The sequence below is a fragment of the Lissotriton vulgaris genome, chromosome 2_1, assembly GCF_964263255.1.
Source record: "Lissotriton vulgaris chromosome 2_1, aLisVul1.2, whole genome shotgun sequence".
Classification (NCBI taxonomy): domain Eukaryota; kingdom Metazoa; phylum Chordata; class Amphibia; order Caudata; family Salamandridae; genus Lissotriton; species Lissotriton vulgaris.
In genome coordinates, this window is record NC_141687.1 from 629,979,023 (window position 1) to 630,001,703 (window position 22,681).

The 22,681-nt window shown below is 48.0% G+C and overlaps 1 protein-coding gene across 1 annotated transcript in view; it reads left to right on the forward strand.

The window, feature by feature from the left end:
• The first annotated feature begins 385 nt into the window (after nucleotides 1-385).
• The window catches only part of LOC147730894 (uncharacterized), a 50,248-nt gene continuing 27,952 nt past the window's right edge, over nucleotides 386-22,681 (forward strand). The window contains exons 1-3 of the mRNA XM_086954124.1: nucleotides 386-859; nucleotides 2,614-2,715; nucleotides 3,458-3,595. Of these exons, the coding sequence (XP_086810250.1) occupies nucleotides 469-859; nucleotides 2,614-2,715; nucleotides 3,458-3,595 (631 nt within the window). The 5' untranslated portion in view covers nucleotides 386-468. The remainder of the gene's footprint in view (nucleotides 860-2,613; nucleotides 2,716-3,457; nucleotides 3,596-22,681) is intronic.

Consider the following 22,681-nt stretch of genomic DNA (forward strand, 5'->3'; position numbering starts at 1 on the left):
ACGCGAATTTACCCCAAGGTCGAGTACGGGCGCGGCCATTTTGTTTGCGTGACGTATTTCCGTTTCCGCCCGCTATGTATAATCTCGCGCAGTAAGCGCATTGCGAGTAGAGGTTCGCACGAGATCGCGCGGGAAATCTAGAGGTTCGCACGAGATCGCGAGGAAAATCTCGCGCGAACTGACTTTCGCGCTCGGAAACGGGCGCCGGCCATCTTGTTTTTCATTCATTTCCTGTGTCTGGGCATGGTGTTTAATCCTCTTGATATCTTTCCCATCCTTTGCTTGTTTTCAGTTTTTTTTTTACGATTTTGCTTCTTATCTATCCCTCTCTTTTCCTAGCTGTATATTTTTGTCTTTTCTGCTATTTTTCTTTACTTTTAAACTACTTTTGTAAACTCTTTTCTTTTCTTCTTCCCTATCCTATTCTTTCTTAATTTTCTACTTCTTCCTACCTTACCTGCCCAGACCATGGTCAAGCCAGGCGCCGTGAAGCTGCCCAGGCACTTGAGGGCCGCAGCGGCGGCGGGGAGTAGTGCTGGACCCAGTGGCAGGACAGCAGGCGTGAGATCGAGGGGGGAGCAGGTGACGCGCCGGGAGATATTCAGCCCGGAGGAAGTGGGCGCGCTGGTCTACTTCGTCCAGCGCCGCCTGCCCAGGACCATCGCGGGAGGCGGCAGGATCGCGGCCGGCGGCTACAACATGCGGGAGCGCCGGAAGCGGTGGGAGAAGGTGTGCTGGGCCATATCCCACCTCTACGGGGTCCAGCGCACCTACAGCCAGGTCACCCATCGCTGGACGGACCTCCTGGACCGCGAGCGCGACCTGCTGGACCAGCTCGGCTTGGAGATCCCCGGGCTTGGTGAGTAGTAGTAGCCATTGGCATTTAATCACTCACTACTATGATGTTTTCTCCTGCTCTGTGTTGTTGTATTGCAAATATTTGTTTTTTACATGGAGCAAGCCAATAATGCCGCTGATGACGATTACATTGTAGTTAAATTATATTTCAAAATCTTCTGTGCATTTCAGGTGCACTGCTCTCCTTCTCAGTGGGGTTGCTACTATGCTTATTTGTTTTCTATTTCGTGGTCTCATTGGCCTGAGTAACTATTATGTATGAGTGTACTTAACAGAACTGCGTAATGCTAGACACTAGGGGGCAGATTACATTTACAAGCCCCTTGCGCCACGTTTACGTTGCCTTGCGTGACGCAACAGCGGCGTAAACGTGCCGCATCCCTGCAAGTCATTTACAGCATGACGCATCTAGGGAGATGCGTCACGTTATAAAGCCATGGGCCTGCACCACAATGGGTGCGTTCCTAGTACGCAGGGTGGGCGGTCCAGCGGCTGTGCGCCTCGCAAAATTGCCTGCGTGAAATCTACAAGATTTAACGCAGGCACTTCTGCGACACTGCTACGTCAATTCAATTCCTTATGTCTGCTCGAAGCAGGCGAAAGGACTGACACAGCATGTAAAGTATTGGGTGGCCCTGAGCATTACTGGAGTTGCATTGCGTTGGCGACGTGACTCCAGCGATGCGCCGCTCTTACGTGACGAGATGCGTCACGCAAGTGCCTACCCTTGCGCCAGGGCGCGCCGCATTGTAAATGAGGCACATCTGCCGTGTCGCAAGGGTAGTTTTGCGTGACGCATTTGATCTGGCGCATCTCTGGAGATGCGCCAGAACGCGTAAGTAAGTATGCCCCTAAGGGGTAGAATTGCAATTACCGTCGCATCCCTGCAAAGTAGCAGGGATGCGCCATTAATTGTGCGGCCCGCTACCACCACCAAACATGGTGCGCCGTATTTGCAATGCGGCGCCCCATGGGCCCAAAACGTCACCGAAGCTTTACTGCTGGAGTTGCGTCGCAACGATGGCGCAGCTCCATCAATGCTCTGGGGTACCCTATCTCCCCAATGCTGGGTCAAGCCGTACGTCTGCTTCAAGCAGGTGCAGGGTTTGTGTGACGCATCATTGTCCTAAAGGTGACTGATTGATATTTTGTAGATTTCCCTCAGCCACTATTAGGATGTGTTCCAGCGCAGGAATGCCCTCCCTTGCGCCGGAACGCCCCCTGATGGCGCAGGGCTTTATAACGGGATGCATCTCCCAAATGCGTCACGTTGTTATAATATTATACGCCGCACCATGGCGCCCTTTTTTGTTTAGCTGCTGCGTCACAAAAGTCACGCAAGAACGGCGCAAAAGAGCCGCAAGGGCTTAAATCTGCCCCTTCCTTTGTAACCCTGACAATAAGAAAAATAGTGGCGGTGGATTGATAGTTTGACTATTTAAATGACTGGTAATGTAGCAGGCAACTGTTAGTGTTGTCACTGATCTGACTGAAATCACAATGGAGTTTGTCTGTCACTTTGCGTCTTGCCTGCGGACTGCTGCCTGCCAGTCCTAGGTGAACGTTTCAGTACTTTGTTTAGTGAGTTACGTGACTTTCGAAGTCACAGGTCCGCATATAAATGAAAAGTAACCATAATCAATATAATTTCGCAGAAATATTTTGTTATTGTTCTTTTGAAATGTTTGATTTGGTTGACATTGACAAGCAACAATCATCCATGTTTTCTGTTCTTTCTTTCATGTTGTACGTCAGCTCCCCCCAGGGGCGAGAGGAGGACACAGGAGCAGCAGGCGGCGGATGCTGTTCATCAACAGGGCCAGGATCGGGCAGGCGAGGGCTCCTCTGCTGGCCCCAGTAAGTTTTCATTTTAGACTAGTACCTATTTTTCCTAGCGTTCCTCATTTGACTTTTTTCAAAATTGTCTTTGCTCTTCTTGTAGACTGTATCTAAATTCTTATCCTGCCTCTACTATGACTCCCTGTGGTATTACTAGATTATTCTTATTAGTCTGTCTGTGTAGCTAACTAAGATTGCACGGTTGGCGAAACTCCCATGATTCTAGTCAGCAATAGCTCTATCAACTTAGTGCAGTCCTCTGGGATTGTCCATAATGTCTTTTGAAGTGTTCTATCTGGACTCATGCTTGCAAAAATTGCAAAACCTTTCGCTCAGTCACTCTAGTCTGGACCAAAAAACACAGATTGTATTTAAGTTTAAAAGCTTTATTAAAAGTAAACACATTTATTAAAATGAAGTCATAATAAAACTAAACGTTTAACTGATAATGGAAAAGTGGTTAGTGCTGACGATTAATTGAAGACATTTCTTGTGGTCGAGCCGAGCTCTCACCTGGTTTCAACTTGATCTTGTTGTTAGAAGTCCATCTTCTGTCTGTGTGGAGAAAAATGGTGCGTGTTAAAAAAACAGCCTTCATCAGTTGTGCCAAAAAGTGCAGCAAGACAACCTTCCCTGGAAAAAGGGACATTTTTTTTTAACTTTAACGACAGTCACAAATTACATTGTTTTCACATGTCTTCATTCCTAGACCAAATACTAGTGACTGCTTTATTCTAACATTCTTAAATGTACTTTGTAGGTGGAACATCTGGTGGCGGGGCCAGTGTGGAGGTGGTGGTGCTCGACACCGAGGCGGAGGGCGAATCGGGCGATGCTTCAGGGGAGGAGGCGGCGGCGGCAGCTGTGAGAGTTGAGACGGTGGTGGTGGCGGCCAGAGGTAAGCTCTTATATATTCCTTACTTATTGAGATTGAAGACTAGCTGGGAAGGCAAGAATATGAGATGCATGGCTGGGTGAATGATGAAGCAATGATGGGTGGAAGGACAACAGCCTGGGTGGGTGACACAGAAACTGTATGTGTCCATATACCTGGATCATGCTACTATCTGACTCTTAGATAGCATATGTGTATCTAGAGCAGGGGTACTCCTAGTACGGCCCGCGGGCCGGTGGTGGCCCGGCAAGCCTTCGTTGGCGGTGCGCTGACCTTGCAGACAATCACTGCTCCCCCGGCCCCCACAGAGCAGAGGCTTTTTTGTATTTCACCTGTTAGCGCCCCTGCATCTCCACTCTGACAATCACTGCTCCCCCGGCCCCCACAGAGCAGAGTGGAGATGCAAGGCCACAAAGAGGTGAAATAGAACTAAGCCTCTGCTCTGTGGGGCCGGGCAAGCAGTGATTGTCAGGGTGGAGAAGCAGGGGCGCTAAAACAAACAAAGCCTCAATAATATGTTAATGGTCTTTTAAAGACCTGTTAAGTACTTTGGTGTTGTTGTCTGTGTGTGCGCGTTGAGGAAGCGGTCTCAACCCGGGCTGAAGGCTGACACAGATAGACACACACACAGTGAGATGACAGAGGGGGAGGGAGAGGGAGGGCAGGAGGGAGAGAGAGATGGAGGGAGGGCAGGAGGGAGAGCAGGAGGGAGAGAGATGTATGTAAATGCTGGGTCTGGTGGCTCAGTGGATGAGGGCATCTGCTGCAGGGACCTGTGTGCAACCTCATGGTCACAAGTTATCGTTTTGCTTTAGCCCCGCCCCCTCTGACTCCGCCCCCACCAGTGCGGCCCTCGGCCCCAAACTACACTGTAAATGTAGCCCCTGAGAGAAAGTTTGTGAGTACCCATGATCTAGAGAGAGTAGACGGTCAGTGGATGAACTAAGTGTAACTTTGAAGAGCATGTAACACTAACACTGCACCCGCACGTCCGTTCCAGTGTAGGAAAGGCAAGGAAAAGAACTTTTAATTTTGTCCAAATACTACCATAAATAGTAGCAGTAGTTTGTATTGCAAGCACTGCATAGATCCGGTTATTATGGTGGCCACTCCCTACCTCTCTTAATAAGTTTAGTAGTACTCAGTCATTCATGTGTGGATGTATCACTGGTCACTCAATAAAAAGCAAAGCACCTAAAGTCATCCCATATATAAGCAAAAACATCCCATTTGAAAGTAGGGCTAGACCCAGGGCTGGCTCCACGGGAAACACCGAATAACGTTGGCAATCTTGGTCGGATAAAATTTCCTCATAGCGGTGGTACTATTGTTGTGACACAGTGGCAGTTGCATGCCTATGAAAAAAAAGAAAATGAAATCTGGTTTGTCCTCCTGAGCAATTCAACGGTACAACTGAGAATATAGCATGTGACAGAAGTACAGTAGAGCAGTGCCACATTGTAGCCTAACAAATGGTAAAGTATAACTACTAATTCGGTTGAAGTTCTTTCACATTAGCAATGGTTCTTTGTCAAGCTGAGTAAGAATATATCATCGACAACTGTGGAAAGAAAGAATGCGACAGTACAGGGCCTGTGTGGAATTATTGATAACGATATTCAACATAAGGTCTCTGTAGCCAGATACCCGAGAGCCTTGCTGGTCACTATAAATCCATTCACAACAACACTCAATGGGGTTGGTCTGGAAGGTGTCCGGTTTACTCCCCGTGATCCAGTCGATGCAAATATGGTTCCACTTCCAAATGTCACCAACACCCAGAAGTGTAAACACAGGGTGTTCGAGGCATTAGGCGGGGGAGAAAAATAACAAACTAAAATAAAAAATGTGGGATGGGTAAAGGTAGGGTCAGCAGGGAAAGGATACCTGTAACAGAAGACAAGACAGGCATCAGTGAAGTGCTGTCCTAACATACAAGAAGAAGGTATAGTAGATAGAAAAGGAGAAATTGCTTTTTTTCTAGGTGTCCCCTCACTCACCAGGGTTGCCCCTTGGTGACATGCTTCATCATTGGGGCCATCCCAGTCCTCTACGGCCTGGGGCGTGCTGCGACTTGCGAATTACGTAGGAGCACTTACAAATGACTATGTGTGGTGCAGATGTGATAGTGGAGTGGACTAAGTGATGTGTTAAGGGATCAATGTAGAAGCAGAGAGAGAGCCAAGAAATGCAGTCACAGTCAGAGAAAAAGGCAAGGGATACTGTATCTATGTGGTTGTAGTGGTCCTGTTGGAAGTGGTAAGTAAGTTGCCCGCAGAAAAAAAATCCTCCTATTAGCGGCACTCCTCCATTGCAGCCGACGCTTCGTCCATCGATGTTGGTCACCAGAAGACACCCTGTCCACTGCCTGCCTGATGCTGAATTGTGGCTCGCTACTGTGAAGCCTGACTCCATCCTTTTTTCCCCATTGCAGAGACTGAAACCCGGCCTGTAATTATTCAACGAAAAACAGGAAGTGATATAATATTACAACACCACTGATAAATAAATATAAGGCATGTAGGCTGTGGAGTGCAAAAAGTCACAATTTGTTTTTCCTAGTAGACAGTACAATGTTTTTGAAAGTGCGTACTCTGAGTCACCTTTTGAAGGATGTATGGGCAAATTAATGTATCGGATCTTGCCCCTCAAGCTAGGTGTACTGTAAACTGTGTTTTAGAACAAAATTAGATCTTCCTAGCAGTGCTCCCACCCAGACCCTTACTAAAGCCAGTCGCAAAAATGTAGAAGACCCCCAATCAAATCTCAAAAAACGAGGCCTAGCAGAAAACTGGTGACAAAACTTACTTTGAAAGTAAAAGTAGGCCGAAGTACCCTAATTACCCATTACCCACCGTGGATTGCATTCAAACCACTTGCAAGCAACCAAGCAAAAGTAGCCATAGCCAGCATCGCTCCAAGACTCGAAATCCCCCCCACTCAAACACATGCAATAGAAATACTGCTAACCCTAACGAACCCTAAGTTAAGAATAGTGGCAAAGGCTTTCTTTAACTATGCCAAATCCCCCCTTTCCCACCATGGATTTTCTTCAAATGACTTGCAACCAAAATTACACATTCTCACGAGTGCTCTAAGACCCCAGAACTCAGTTTGAAAAATCTAGAACACCCCGAAACACATGCAATCCTGCTGCTAGGGCTAACCCTAACGAACCCTAAGTTACAAAAAGTGCCAAAACTAAAGGCTTTTCCACGCGGATTTTGTCCCAACCACTTCTACCCGGTATTAGACCTTCCCAGGAATGCCCCAAGACCCGGCAACCCACCCGCCAAGAAGCGTAACACCCCCAAACAGGCCAAAAGCAAAATCTCATACTTGCAATATTTCTGGGCCTTCGGTCCAAACGCGCTGCGTAGCTAGGCCATAAGTCGGGGTTGGCACGACGGATTTCCTGAAAAGCAAATGCAATCAAGATTAGAGTGTCCCAGCAGTGCTCCCAGATCACGAAACTCACCCGCAAACAGACGGAACCCCCCCTAAGAGCACCTCAAAGGCAAGCAAGTCATCAAAAACACAAAAAAAATTCCGCCTGGGATTTGGTCCAAAACATTTTTATCCGGTATTAGAGCTTCCCAGCAATGGCCCCAGAGCCGTCAACCCAGGAGAAAACGAGTAGAAGACCCCCAAACAGCCAAAGAGCAAAAGTACAAAAATGGGGACTTAGTCACTTTTTCACAAATTTCCCAAATCACTCCGCGCGCGCTCTGCAGCTAGGCCCTAAGTCCCCTCAGCCACCATGGATTTGCTTCAAACCTCTTGCAAAGTAAAGTATATATAGCCAGCAGTGCTCCCACACCACGAAACTCACCCGCAAACACCAGGAAGCCCCCCAAACAGGCCCCCGAAAACGCTACATAGAGCAAAATGTCTGAAATAGCCCCAAAAAAAATCGGCCTGGATTTTGTCCCAACCACTTCTACCCGGTATTAGACCTTCCCAGGAATGCCCCAAGACCCGGCAACCCACCCGCCAAGAAGCATAACACCCCCAAACAGGCCAAAAGCAAAATCTCATACTTGCAATATTTCTGGGCCTTCGGTCCAAACGCGCTGCGTAGCTAGGCCATAAGTCGGGGTTGGCACGACGGATTTCCTGAAAAGCAAATGCAATCAAGATTAGAGTGTCCCAGCAGTGCTCCCAGACCACGAAACTCACCCACAAACACCAGGAAGCCCCCCAAACAGGCCCCCGAAAACGCTACATAGAGCAAAATGTCTGAAATAGCCCAAAAAAAAAATCGGCCTGGATTTTGTCCCAACCACTTCTACCCGGTATTAGACCTTCCCAGGAATGCCCCAAGACCCGGCAACCCACCCGCCAAGAAGCATAACACCCCCAAACAGGCCAAAAGCAAAATCTCATACTTGCAATATTTCTGGGCCTTCGGTCCAAACGCGCTGCGTAGCTAGGCCATAAGTCGGGGTTGGCACGACGGATTTCCTGAAAAGCAAATGCAATCAAGATTAGAGTGTCCCAGCAGTGCTCCCAGACCACGAAACTCACCCACAAACACCAGGAAGCCCCCCAAACAGGCCCCCAAAAACGCTACATAGAGCAAAATGTCTGAAATAGCCCAAAAAAAAATCGGCCTGGATTTTGTCCCAACCACTTCTACCCGGTATTAGACCTTCCCAGGAATGCCCCAAGACCCGGCAACCCACCCGCCAAGAAGCATAACACCCCCAAACAGGCCAAAAGCAAAATCTCATACTTGCAATATTTCTGGGCCTTCGGTCCAAACGCGCTGCGTAGCTAGGCCATAAGTCGGGGTTGGCACGACGGATTTCCTGAAAAGCAAATGCAATCAAGATTAGAGTGTCCCAGCAGTGCTCCCAGACCACGAAACTCACCCACAAACACCAGGAAGCCCCCCAAACAGGCCCCCGAAAACGCTACATAGAGCAAAATGTCTGAAATAGCCCAAAAAAAAATCGGCCTGGATTTTGTCCCAACCACTTCTACCCGGTATTAGACCTTCCCAGGAATGCCCCAAGACCCGGCAACCCACCCGCCAAGAAGCATAACACCCCCAAACAGGCCAAAAGCAAAATCTCATACTTGCAATATTTCTGGGCCTTCGGTCCAAACGCGCTGCGTAGCTAGGCCATAAGTCGGGGTTGGCACGACGGATTTCCTGAAAAGCAAATGCAATCAAGATTAGAGTGTCCCAGCAGTGCTCCCAGACCACGAAACTCACCCACAAACACCAGGAAGCCCCCCAAACAGGCCCCCGAAAACGCTACATAGAGCAAAATGTCTGAAATAGCCCAAAAAAAAAATCGGCCTGGATTTTGTCCCAACCACTTCTACCCGGTATTAGACCTTCCCAGGAATGCCCCAAGACCCGGCAACCCACCCGCCAAGAAGCATAACACCCCCAAACAGGCCAAAAGCAAAATCTCATACTTGCAATATTTCTGGGCCTTCGGTCCAAACGCGCTGCGTAGCTAGGCCATAAGTCGGGGTTGGCACGACGGATTTCCTGAAAAGCAAATGCAATCAAGATTAGAGTGTCCCAGCAGTGCTCCCAGACCACGAAACTCACCCACAAACACCAGGAAGCCCCCCAAACAGGCCCCCGAAAACGCTACATAGAGCAAAATGTCTGAAATAGCCCAAAAAAAAATCGGCCTGGATTTTGTCCCAACCACTTCTACCCGGTATTAGACCTTCCCAGGAATGCCCCAAGACCCGGCAACCCACCCGCCAAGAAGCATAACACCCCCAAACAGGCCAAAAGCAAAATCTCATACTTGCAATATTTCTGGGCCTTCGGTCCAAACGCGCTGCGTAGCTAGGCCATAAGTCGGGGTTGGCACGACGGATTTCCTGAAAAGCAAATGCAATCAAGATTAGAGTGTCCCAGCAGTGCTCCCAGACCACGAAACTCACCCACAAACACCAGGAAGCCCCCCAAACAGGCCCCCGAAAACGCTACATAGAGCAAAATGTCTGAAATAGCCCAAAAAAAAATCGGCCTGGATTTTGTCCCAACCACTTCTACCCGGTATTAGACCTTCCCAGGAATGCCCCAAGACCCGGCAACCCACCCGCCAAGAAGCATAACACCCCCAAACAGGCCAAAAGCAAAATCTCATACTTGCAATATTTCTGGGCCTTCGGTCCAAACGCGCTGCGTAGCTAGGCCATAAGTCGGGGTTGGCACGACGGATTTCCTGAAAAGCAAATGCAATCAAGATTAGAGTGTCCCAGCAATGCTCTCAGACCACGAAACTCACCCACAAACACCAGGAAGCCCCCCTAAGAGCACCTCAAAGGCAAGCAAGTCATCAAAAACACAAAAAATTTTCCGCCTCGGATTTGGCACAAACCACTTTTAGTGCTTCCCAGCAATGGCCCCAGACCCGTCAACTCACCTGCAAAGAGGTAGAACAACACCCCCACAAGTGCTGAGTCTTTCTTCATTGGGCGTAAACCAGCCCTCTGCTTTGATGGAAATAGGAGTCTGGAGGAGGAGGATAGAGGAGCATGTTCTTCTGAACTTGTGAACCTGAGGAATGCAGACTGCGGCACCTTCAAATAAATTAGCAAACAAGTGAAGACAGTTCTGCTGATGGGCTTGTCTTTGTGATTATCTGATTAAAGTTTGAATTATATTAACTGTGCACAACAAAGAAAGACAGACACACAGGAATAAAAGTGAATAAGGATGAAAAAGAAAGTTATTGATTCGTTGTCTCATTTTCAGGGCTCGAAGTCGGTATCACGGTCCAGGAATAAGAATAAGGCTTCGTCATCATACTCTGCGAATTCAGCCCGGGTGAGGTCAGTGCCACCTGACAGAGTAGAAATTCCCTCATCTATGGTGCTGGCCACCTCCTCTTCATCCGGCACGCTCTCTCGTACTCTTATATCTGGTGGTATGAGGTGCTGATTCATCTTGATCATTGTTAACCTCTCCACATTTTTGGGCGAGAGGCGGCTCCGTTTGGGAGTTACAATCCCACCAGCCGCACTGAAAACCCGTTCAGAAGACACACTTGCGAGTGGGCAAGACAAGTAGTTTATAGCCAGGTTGGTGAGCTGTGGCCACAATTCTTTTTTCCCATGCCAATACGCCAATGGGTCAGAATTAACATAGACCTCTGTGGAGTCATTCAGATAGTCCTTCACCATCGACTCAAGGTCCTCCTCCAAGGTTCCTCCACTTTGCGTAGCTCTTGCTGTGCCTCTGACCTTTTGAGAACCAAACCCACGCAGAGCTAGCCAATCCTCTTCAGCCTCCAATGTTTCTGTTGTCTTTCGTGCAGATGATCCGGTTGCCGGTGTCTTTAACGGCTGAGAGGTCACTTGTGCCACAGCCACAGGTGCAGAAGTGGATTGTTTTGACTGGGGATGGCCTGCTGATGTACTGCCATTTCCTTCAATTTCCAGCCGTTCTGTTTCAAACTTCTTGGCTGACAAGGCTAGCCAACGTTTGTACTTTGTAACATCTTCATCACCAAAAGGAAAGAATGCTCTGCCTGCCAGCGCCTTTTTGTAGCGTGGATCCAGAATAGTAGCACAAATGTAATGCTGTTCTGAGTGGATCTTTTGAAGACGTTCATCACCTTGTAGGAGCTCTAATAATTGCTCAGCCAGAAGCAAAGAGTCTTTCTTTTTGTCATCTTTTCGAAACACAGAACACACCTCCTTCAGTTGGTCCTCCAGCATGTACAACAATGGGATAGCTTTTCCCAAATTAGAGTCCTCCTTGCTGACTGCACGCGTGAAGACCTCAAAAGGACGAAGCATGCGTGTTAGGCTTTCAACTATGTTCCATTGCGGCCCACCCATCCTCAGCTCCTCTATACCCTCTTTCAAGAAATATTGATCGAGTTGCGTATACTGCTCATACAGACGCTCAAGCATGTAGAAGGTTGAGTTCCAACGTGTTACCACCTCCTGGATGAGTGCTTTCACTGGCATTTGACATTGATATAGCATGCTCCTCAGCTGCTTGCGGGCCTTAAAAGAATGCCTGAAATGCTTGCAAATTTTTCGGCAGTTCTCCAATACACTGTACGCTGCACTGCTTTTATTACCCAAGAATTTTTGGACAACCAGGTTTATACAGTGCGCCAAACACGGCACTCTGAAATAGTAACCGTCCCTCATGGCCTTAACTATATTGGAGCCATTGTCCGTGGAAACATAACCAACCTTGCGTTTTAGTGGGGACAGACAGTTAAGGACCTTTGTGTTAAAGACATCCAAAATGTTTTCTGCTGTGTGACGTTTCTCCAAACCAAACATGGCTAGTGTTGCATGTTTCCGAGCACCTTTAAAAACAATGTTAGTGTCAACACCTGAGTTTAGCTTTGCTTTAGCCCCTGAAAAAGAGACCCAGTGTGCAGTGATGCACATGTAATCAGCGCCTGCGCCACTGGTCCACATGTCTGTTGTCAGATGTATAGTGTGAACAGCACTCTTCTGCAAAGCTGCCCCAATCACCTTCAGAACATCTTCATGTAGTGCTGGAACCGCAACTCGGGCAAAATAGAACCGGCTAGGAACCTTCCATTTAGGGCAGAGCGCTGTCACTAATTCTAGAAAACCAACCCCTTCTACAAAAGAAAAAGGGAGAAGGTCCAGAGCTAGCATTTTAGCCAGCTTAGTGTTATACAGACGGGTCATTGGGTGGTTGCGTTCATATTGCGCTTCTGTAAACAACATCTTTTTAATGTTGCCCTGGACCAATGATTTACGGGATGATGATGATCTCTTCGACCCAGTTACGCTCGCTGATGAACTTTTCCGCATTGATGTCTCACTCTCTCCCACACTCTTAGTGTGGCTCCCATGGGGTGTGCTGCTGACATGGGAACTGGGTGTAAGTGAAGTGTTTGAATCGTCTTCTTCTACCTCCTCGTCATCAGCAGATGACAAATCAACGTTTTCATTACGTGCAATTCCGGCTTTCTTGATCGCCTCTAGGTGCGGAAACCATTGGACAGGGTGCCTTCTCTCAAGATGACCTCTCTGGCCTCCGGTACCATAGTTAGAACCAAGCTTACCACGACTAAATCGAAGCTTACAAAGGCTACAAATGGCTACGTTTTCCTTTTTTGGGCAAACACTAAAGAAGTCCCAAACTGGAGACTTGAAATGTCTTCGGGGGCCGGAGGAGGCGGCGATACTGGTGGTGGTGGTCCTGCTGCTAATGACAGATGAAGTGGAGGATGTGGATTGCCGAACTTCAGTACGTTTTGCACTTTCACCACCACGAATTGAGGTCGAGGACGAGGTGGGTACCTTCTTGCGAAGAAATATGGAAGCGGTAGGTTTTGGTGTACTACTTAACTCCAAATCTAATGATTCCATTTCCATTGCCTCCTCGCCGACATCATCATCACGCTCAGCAGCTTCTCGGGATAGGGTCAAAATGTCTCTTTGCTGCATGCCCGGTGGGGCTGCAGTGACCTTTGTGATGACTGGCTCGTCGTCATCGTGAGAGGCTTCATCACCAGCAGTATCTGTCACTTCTTGTTGAGCCTCATCACACTCCATAGGTTTGAGTTTTTGGACGACCTTCCTTTTACGCTTAGGTGCCGGTGTCAGATCATGGTGTGCCTCTGCCTCACTGTCAGACCGCAGTTGTGGTTCCCAAGACAGATCACTTGCACCAGAACGAGGTGGGCTTGAAGAAGATGTAGACACCCCCCTTGATCTTTTCCTTGCTAGGGATGTGGAAGACAATGAATGATCATCAGGAGGAGTGGCTTCCAATGATACCTCAGCTTCAATGTCGATTTCCAAATGTGCCCCTACTTCGGGAGGAACAACTATTGTGGGCACTTGTGAACCTCCATGCACCTTTGCTTGCGCATCTCCTTTTGCTGCCTCTCCTTCCACATGTACTTGGGCGTGTACTTGCACATGGTGTTGTTGCGGCTGTGGTTGTTCAACACTTGTCAGATGAGTTACAACAACCTGTGTTGATTCAGGGACATTGCTGCTACTTTCTTGCGATGAGCCAACATCACTGGTCGATGGTGATTGGAGAAGTACACTGACTGCCTCTGAAGCACTCAAGGGCTTTGACTTAAGTTGGCGTGGTGGTGGAGGCACTGAACCCAATGGAGCAGGGGTGCTGCTCTCAGCTTGGTCCCCAGCAGATCCTGCTGCTGCAGGCGTACTTTTTTTTTTGCTCCCAAAAAAAGTGGCGGGTGGCACACCAGCCTCCTTGGTAACTTGCTTCTTCTGCTCCTTACTAGCAACTTTCTTGCTAGAGGAGCTACGGAGAACTTTCTTTGGGGCCATCTTCTTCAGAGCAGGTCAGACAGCAGGCCGCAGTTGCACGAATTGTAGAGTTGTCTGAGGCCAGACGTGACGTCGCGTGACGTTATGCTGCACACACACACCGCTGCAGGACTTCTTCCTGGCACTGGTGGTTCTCTTGAGTCTTGTGCACCTAAAAAAAATGGAAGACAGAGGAACATCAGTTCAGTTATAGAGCACAAAAAAATCGAAAAACACTGCAAAATCAGCACAATCCCAATCCATCCATGCCCTCCATAATGTTTAAATTCAAGACAACCCACAGAAAGACTAGGCCCATGCAAGACTCACTACCCCTGGGCATAAATAAAGGTTGAAAAGTAGGCAAAATGGTTGGAGGCCTAACAACAAAGCCTGCATTTAAAATGGCCACTTGCCTGCCAGCACATGGCCAGTGCCTGTAGCTGCACTCAAAATGGCCACCGGCCACATGGCATGTCCCTCCCCATGAACAACCCCAAAAATCGAAAAACACTGCAAAATCAGCACAATCCCATTCCATCCATGGCCTCCATGATGTTTAGATTCAAGACAGCCCACAGAAAGACTAGGCCCATGCTAGACTCAAATACCCCTGGTGAAAAGGCCACAAGTACAGGCCCAAAAATCGAAAAACACTGCAAAATCAGCACAATGCCATTCCATCCATGGCCTCCATGATGTTTAAATTCAAGACAGCCCACAGAAAGACTAGGCCCATGCTAGACTCAAATACCCCTGGTGAAAAGGCCACAAGTACAGGCCCAAAAATCGAAAAACACTGCAAAATCAGCACAATCCCATTCCATCCATGGCCTCTCCATGATGTTTAAATTCAAGACAGCCCACAGAAAGACTAGGCCCATGCTAGACTCAAATACCCCTGGTGAAAAGGCCACAAGTACAGGCCCAAAAATCGAAAAACACTGCAAAATCATCACAATCCCATTCAATCCATGGCCTCCATGATGTTTAAATTCAAGACAACCCACAGAAATACTAGGCCCATGCAAGACTCACTACCCCTGGCATAAATAAAGGTTGAAAAGTAGGCAAAATGGTTGGAGGCCTAACAACAAAGCCTGCATTCAAAATGGCCACTTGCCTGCCAGCACATGGCCAGTGCCTGTAGCTGCACTCAAAATGGCCACCAGCCACATGGCATGTCCCTCCCCATGAACACCCCCAACAATCGAAAAACACTGCAAAATCAGCACAATCCCATTCCATCCATGGCCTCCATGATGTTTAAATTCAAGACAGCCCACAGAAAGACTAGGCCCATGCTAGACTCAAATACCCCTGGTGAAAAGGCCACAAGTACAGGCCCAAAAATCGAAAAACACTGCAAAATCAGCACAATCCCATTCCATCCATGGCCTCTCCATGATGTTTAAATTCAAGACAGCCCACAGAAAGACTAGGCCCATGCTAGACTCAAATACCCCTGGTGAAAAGGCCACAAGTACAGGCCCAAAAATCGAAAAACACTGCAAAATCAGCACAATGCCATTCCATCCATGGCCTCCATGATGTTTAAATTCAAGACAGCCCACAGAAAGACTAGGCCCATGCTAGACTCAAATACCCCTGGTGAAAAGGCCACAAGTACAGGCCCAAAAATCGAAAAACACTGCAAAATCATCACAATCCCATTCAATCCATGGCCTCCATGATGTTTAAATTCAAGACAGCCCACAGAAAGACTAGGCCCATGCTAGACTCAAATACCCCTGGTGAAAAGGCCACAAGTACAGGCCCAAAAATCGAAAAACACTGCAAAATCAGCACAATGCCATTCCATCCATGGCCTCCATGATGTTTAAATTCAAGACAGCCCACAGAAAGACTAGGCCCATGCTAGACTCAAATACCCCTGGTGAAAAGGCCACAAGTACAGGCCCAAAAATCGAAAAACACTGCAAAATCAGCACAATCCCATTCCATCCATGGCCTCTCCATGATGTTTAAATTCAAGACAGCCCACAGAAAGACTAGGCCCATGCTAGACTCAAATACCCCTGGTGAAAAGGCCACAAGTACAGGCCCAAAAATCGAAAAACACTGCAAAATCATCACAATCCCATTCAATCCATGGCCTCCATGATGTTTAAATTCAAGACAACCCACAGAAATACTAGGCCCATGCAAGACTCACTACCCCTGGCATAAATAAAGGTTGAAAAGTAGGCAAAATGGTTGGAGGCCTAACAACAAAGCCTGCATTCAAAATGGCCACTTGCCTGCCAGCACATGGCCAGTGCCTGTAGCTGCACTCAAAATGGCCACCAGCCACATGGCATGTCCCTCCCCATGAACACCCCCAAAAATCGAAAAACACTGCAAAATCAGCACAATCCCATTCCATCCATGGCCTCCATGATGTTTAAATTCAAGACAGCCCACAGAAAGACTAGGCCCATGCTAGACTCAAATACCCCTGGTGAAAAGGCCACAAGTACAGGCCCAAAAATCGAAAAACACTGCAAAATCAGCACAATCCCATTCCATCCATGGCCTCTCCATGATGTTTAAATTCAAGACAGCCCACAGAAAGACTAGGCCCATGCTAGACTCAAATACCCCTGGTGAAAAGGCCACAAGTACAGGCCCAAAAATCGAAAAACACTGCAAAATCATCACAATCCCATTCAATCCATGGCCTCCATGATGTTTAAATTCAAGACAACCCACAGAAATACTAGGCCCATGCAAGACTCACTACCCCTGGCATAAATAAAGGTTGAAAAGTAGGCAAAATGGTTGGAGGCCTAACAACAAAGCCTGCATTCAAAATGGCCACTTGCCTGCCAGCACATGGCCAGTGCCTGTAGCTGCACTCAAAATGGCCACCAGCCACATGGCATGTCCCTCCCCATGAACACCCCCAAAAATCGAAAAACACTGCAAAATCAGCACAATCCCATTCCATCCATGGCCTCCATGATGTTTAAATTCAAGACAGCCCACAGAAAGACTAGGCCCATGCTAGACTCAAATACCCCTGGTGAAAAGGCCACAAGTACAGGCCCAAAAATCGAAAAACACTGCAAAATCAGCACAATCCCATTCCATCCATGGCCTCTCCATGATGTTTAAATTCAAGACAGCCCACAGAAAGACTAGGCCCATGCTAGACTCAAATACCCCTGGTGAAAAGGCCACAAGTACAGGCCCAAAAATCGAAAAACACTGCAAAATCAGCACAATGCCATTCCATCCATGGCCTCCATGATGTTTAAATTCAAGACAGCCCACAGAAAGACTAGGCCCATGCTAGACTCAAATACCCCTGGTGAAAAGGCCACAAGTACAGGCCCAAAAATCGAAAAACACTGCAAAATCATCACAATCCCATTCAATCCATGGCCTCCATGATGTTTAAATTCAAGACAGCCCACAGAAAGACTAGGCCCATGCTAGACTCAAATACCCCTGGTGAAAAGGCCACAAGTACAGGCCCAAAAATCGAAAAACACTGCAAAATCAGCACAATGCCATTCCATCCATGGCCTCCATGATGTTTAAATTCAAGACAGCCCACAGAAAGACTAGGCCCATGCTAGACTCAAATACCCCTGGTGAAAAGGCCACAAGTACAGGCCCAAAAATCGAAAAACACTGCAAAATCAGCACAATCCCATTCCATCCATGGCCTCTCCATGATGTTTAAATTCAAGACAGCCCACAGAAAGACTAGGCCCATGCTAGACTCAAATACCCCTGGTGAAAAGGCCACAAGTACAGGCCCAAAAATCGAAAAACACTGCAAAATCATCACAATCCCATTCAATCCATGGCCTCCATGATGTTTAAATTCAAGACAACCCACAGAAATACTAGGCCCATGCAAGACTCACTACCCCTGGCATAAATAAAGGTTGAAAAGTAGGCAAAATGGTTGGAGGCCTAACAACAAAGCCTGCATTCAAAATGGCCACTTGCCTGCCAGCACATGGCCAGTGCCTGTAGCTGCACTCAAAATGGCCACCAGCCACATGGCATGTCCCTCCCCATGAACACCCCCAAAAATCGAAAAACACTGCAAAATCAGCACAATCCCATTCCATCCATGGCCTCCATGATGTTTAAATTCAAGACAGCCCACAGAAAGACTAGGCCCATGCTAGACTCAAATACCCCTGGTGAAAAGGCCACAAGTACAGGCCCAAAAATCGAAAAACACTGCAAAATCAGCACAATCCCATTCCATCCATGGCCTCTCCATGATGTTTAAATTCAAGACAGCCCACAGAAAGACTAGGCCCATGCTAGACTCAAATACCCCTGGTGAAAAGGCCACAAGTACAGGCCCAAAAATCGAAAAACACTGCAAAATCATCACAATCCCATTCAATCCATGGCCTCCATGATGTTTAAATTCAAGACAACCCACAGAAATACTAGGCCCATGCAAGACTCACTACCCCTGGCATAAATAAAGGTTGAAAAGTAGGCAAAATGGTTGGAGGCCTAACAACAAAGCCTGCATTCAAAATGGCCACTTGCCTGCCAGCACATGGCCAGTGCCTGTAGCTGCACTCAAAATGGCCACCAGCCACATGGCATGTCCCTCCCCATGAACACCCCCAAAAATCGAAAAACACTGCAAAATCAGCACAATCCCATTCCATCCATGGCCTCCATGATGTTTAAATTCAAGACAGCCCACAGAAAGACTAGGCCCATGCTAGACTCAAATACCCCTGGTGAAAAGGCCACAAGTACAGGCCCAAAAATCGAAAAACACTGCAAAATCAGCACAATCCCATTCCATCCATGGCCTCCATGATGTTTAAATTCAAGACAGCCCACAGAAAGACTAGGCCCATGCTAGACTCAAATACCCCTGGTGAAAAGGCCACAAGTACAGGCCCAAAAATCGAAAAACACTGCAAAATCAGCACAATCCCATTCCATCCATGGCCTCTCCATGATGTTTAAATTCAAGACAGCCCACAGAAAGACTAGGCCCATGCTAGACTCAAATACCCCTGGTGAAAAGGCCACAAGTACAGGCCCAAAAATCGAAAAACACTGCAAAATCAGCACAATCCCATTCCATCCATGGCCTCCATGATGTTTAAATTCAAGACAGCCCACAGAAAGACTAGGCCCATGCTAGACTCAAATACCCCTGGTGAAAAGGCCACAAGTACAGGCCCAAAAATCGAAAAACACTGCAAAATCAGCACAATCCCATTCCATCCATGGCCTCTCCATGATGTTTAAATTCAAGACAGCCCACAGAAAGACTAGGCCCATGGTAGACTCAAATACCCCTGGTGAAAAGGCCACAAGTACAGGCCCAAAAATCGAAAAACACTGCAAAATCATCACAATCCCATTCAATCCATGGCCTCCATGATGTTTAAATTCAAGACAACCCACAGAAATACTAGGCCCATGCAAGACTCACTACCCCTGGCATAAATAAAGGTTGAAAAGTAGGCAAAATGGTTGGAGGCCTAACAACAAAGCCTGCATTCAAAATGGCCACTTGCCTGCCAGCACATGGCCAGTGCCTGTAGCTGCACTCAAAATGGCCACCAGCCACATGGCATGTCCCTCCCCATGAACACCCCCAAAAATCGAAAAACACTGCAAAATCAGCACAATCCCATTCCATCCATGGCCTCCATGATGTTTAAATTCAAGACAGCCCACAGAAAGACTAGGCCCATGCTAGACTCAAATACCCCTGGTCAAGGCCCCAACAACAGGTCAAAAATCGAAAAACACAAAATTTTACAAAAAAAAAAAATCGAAAAACACAGAAAAATCAGCACAATCCCAATTCATCTATGGTCTCCATGATGTTTAAGTTCAAGACAACCCACAGAAAGAATCAGTCCACCCACCACTGAGTACCCCTGGGAAAAGGCCCCAAAACAGCCCAAAAATCGAAAATCCCAAAATTTTAGTTGCAGCAACTGTAATGCCCCAAACAAACTTACTTGTAAAATTTCTAATCCAACAGTGATCCAAAGAAAGTCAAAAAGGCCTCAAATCCAAAGATCCAGCAGCATCCACAAAAGGTAATCCTTCCAGGTCCACATCCGAATGAAAAGTGACCAGGAGATGGACAAAGCACTGGGAGGAGCCTGCTGAACAGGAACAGGAAGTTGAAGACTATGGGGCACTTCCTTCCTCCCACCCCCCTGCCCCCCTCCCCAAAATGGACTCCTCGCTAAAAAAGTGCAGGCAAATGTCAAACTAAGGAGTTATTCACATAAAAATCATCATTTCTAGAAGGTTTATGCTGCTTGCTGGTGGATTTCTTGTGCAGAATTGCAAATTTATATTTTCGCGCGCCGCATCTCAAATCTCGCAATTGCGAAGTACCGCGAGACGTGATCTCGTCGTACTCGCGTTGACAAACTATCGCTGGCAAGCCGCGATGACGTAATCGCGCTCGCCAATTCCCGCGGGATCACACAGCAAGATCCAAAATGGCGCAGCACTCGCAAACTATCGAAAAAAACAACTCGGCAAACGATGATAAACGCCGCGCGCCGCAAAAATTGTATCACCAACGCCGCGCGCCGCCAAAAAAATCCGCTGCGTGCGAATTTGCGGATTTTGCGGGAAATCCGCAAATCTCGCGGATTGCGGATTTCCCGAAAATCCGCAAAATCCGCGAGCGGAACGGATTTTCCGCCCACGCTTAGTCCCGGACCCTCCGCAGTACCGTCCAGTACCGGATAGTGTCCTTTATCTCGGGGTTCGAATGAATTTTCAGGATATTTTCCGGGATCGGGCACGGAGCTCCGAGCTCACGCTGCCTACCTCCTCGGCATCCAAGCCACGCCCCCTCGATCACTGGTGTATGTCCCCAAACGCACTCTTATGGCTACACTTTATTGCACATTTTCCTCGTACACTGTCAGATCATGCGTCTGTTGTGACCTCACTGCATGTTCCGGTCTCTGCCCCTGCAATTCAGCAGTGGCGCTTTCCCACCACTGATTTATATGACACAGTATTTCGCTCTGAGGTCCGCGAGGCCATCATCAAATTATTTTCTAGCAATACTGCATCAGTAGACTCATACTATGAGAAGCCTTCAAGGCTTACATACGTGGGATATGCATTTCCAAACACGCCGGGGTACTTTGTTGTATCCGTGCTGACCTTGCTAGAGTGGAAGGCAGGCTCCGGCTTACAGACTGTGCCAGTAAGGACACAACCCCTAATTCTCAGATGTATGATAGGTTGAAGCTGTTGCTCGACTTTCATGACCTTGCTCAAAGCGAGGTGGCGTAATTGGGAAAATACTCTCAGGATTGTCACTATGGGGAGGGTGGGCGCACAGGCCGTACATTGGTGCAATTGCTGCGACCCTCTACCGCAATACTTATTGCCATGTCTGTGCCGTACTGATGGCACAGAGCCTACAGATACCACTGCTATTCTCACGGAATTCACCGATTACTACCAGTCACTTTATACAGCCCGCCCTGGTGCCGGCGAGGTAGCTCTGGGTGAATATCAGTCTGAAGTTGTCATGGTGTGGCTCAAGACGGCCCCCCAGCAATTTATATCCTCCCCGATCACGTGCGAGGGGATCTCCCAGGCTATTAAGGATTTGAGTGGCTGCAATGCACTGGGACTAGACGGGTTTACCAGAGTTTTTACAAGGCCTATAAACAACTGCTGTCCCATCACTCACTAAAAATGTACACTGAGTCCCTTGAACAAGGCCTTCTACCCCCCACACTGCTGTTCAGACCCACTAAACCGGCCCACTACAGTACTTCATATCAGCCATTATCACGTCTTAATTCCAAAATCTTAGTTACCCGTCTGTCACTATTGATGGATTGCCTCATTTCCCCTCTGCAGTCTGGTTTTATACTGCACCGCTCTCTGGTTTTATACCGCACCGCTCTACTTCTATAAACCTCTGTACCATTTTTGCGGTCATTAATCAAATTTTCCCCACAGTACCATCGGTGGTTGCATTGTTGGATGCGAAAAAGGCATTCGACTATCCTGAGTAGCCTTTCTTACACGCAACGCTGGCAAAGTTAGCAATACCCAATGGATTTCACGAACTCAAACAACTGCTGTATCAGGGCCCAGTGGCCTAATTGCGCTTGAATGGAGTGTTCACGGTCCCCTTTCCTTTGGCAAGGGGTACCCGACAGGGATGCCCACTTTCTCCATTGCCGTTTATTATCACCATGGTCTGGGCTGAAACTCAGTCGCGTGTCCACTAAGCACAGGTGTCAAACTCCACTCCATTGGGGGAGTTCTCTGAGTTTTTTAACTTACTGCTGTGCTCGCACTCACCAGCCCAGTCTGCGTGATCTGCGGCTAGGCACTTCCACTCTGAGCTCAGGTCAACCTCCCCGTCTCCAACATGAGGTCTGACTCTGCAGCAGTATAGCGCATGTGTGCCCGCTATTTTGCCCGCCCCCTCTCCGTGGAAGGCTGCCTGACCGTAGTGGACACACCAATACAGCTACGGCGCGGCCATGATTTTATTTTGCAAATGGGGCCTGGTACCCGTGGGCGGGCTCAGGAGTTAGGAGGACCGGCTGCCTGTGAAGCACTGACTCCAGTCAGGAGGCTTTGCTGATGTCGTGGACAGCGGAGGATATATGGCAGCTGCCCCACTAGGAACAGTAAGGGGACCAGTGGTGCGGGGTGTCACCTGGCCTTACTGTGCAGCATAGCCCTCTAAGAGGTGAGAAATATCTGTTGGCAATGGTGGGACAGCGCGTAGTATGGGGTGACTCACTGTCTATGACTGCCGTCAGTGCCCTGCAGTGTCACAAAACATTGCTGAGGTCTGTGCTG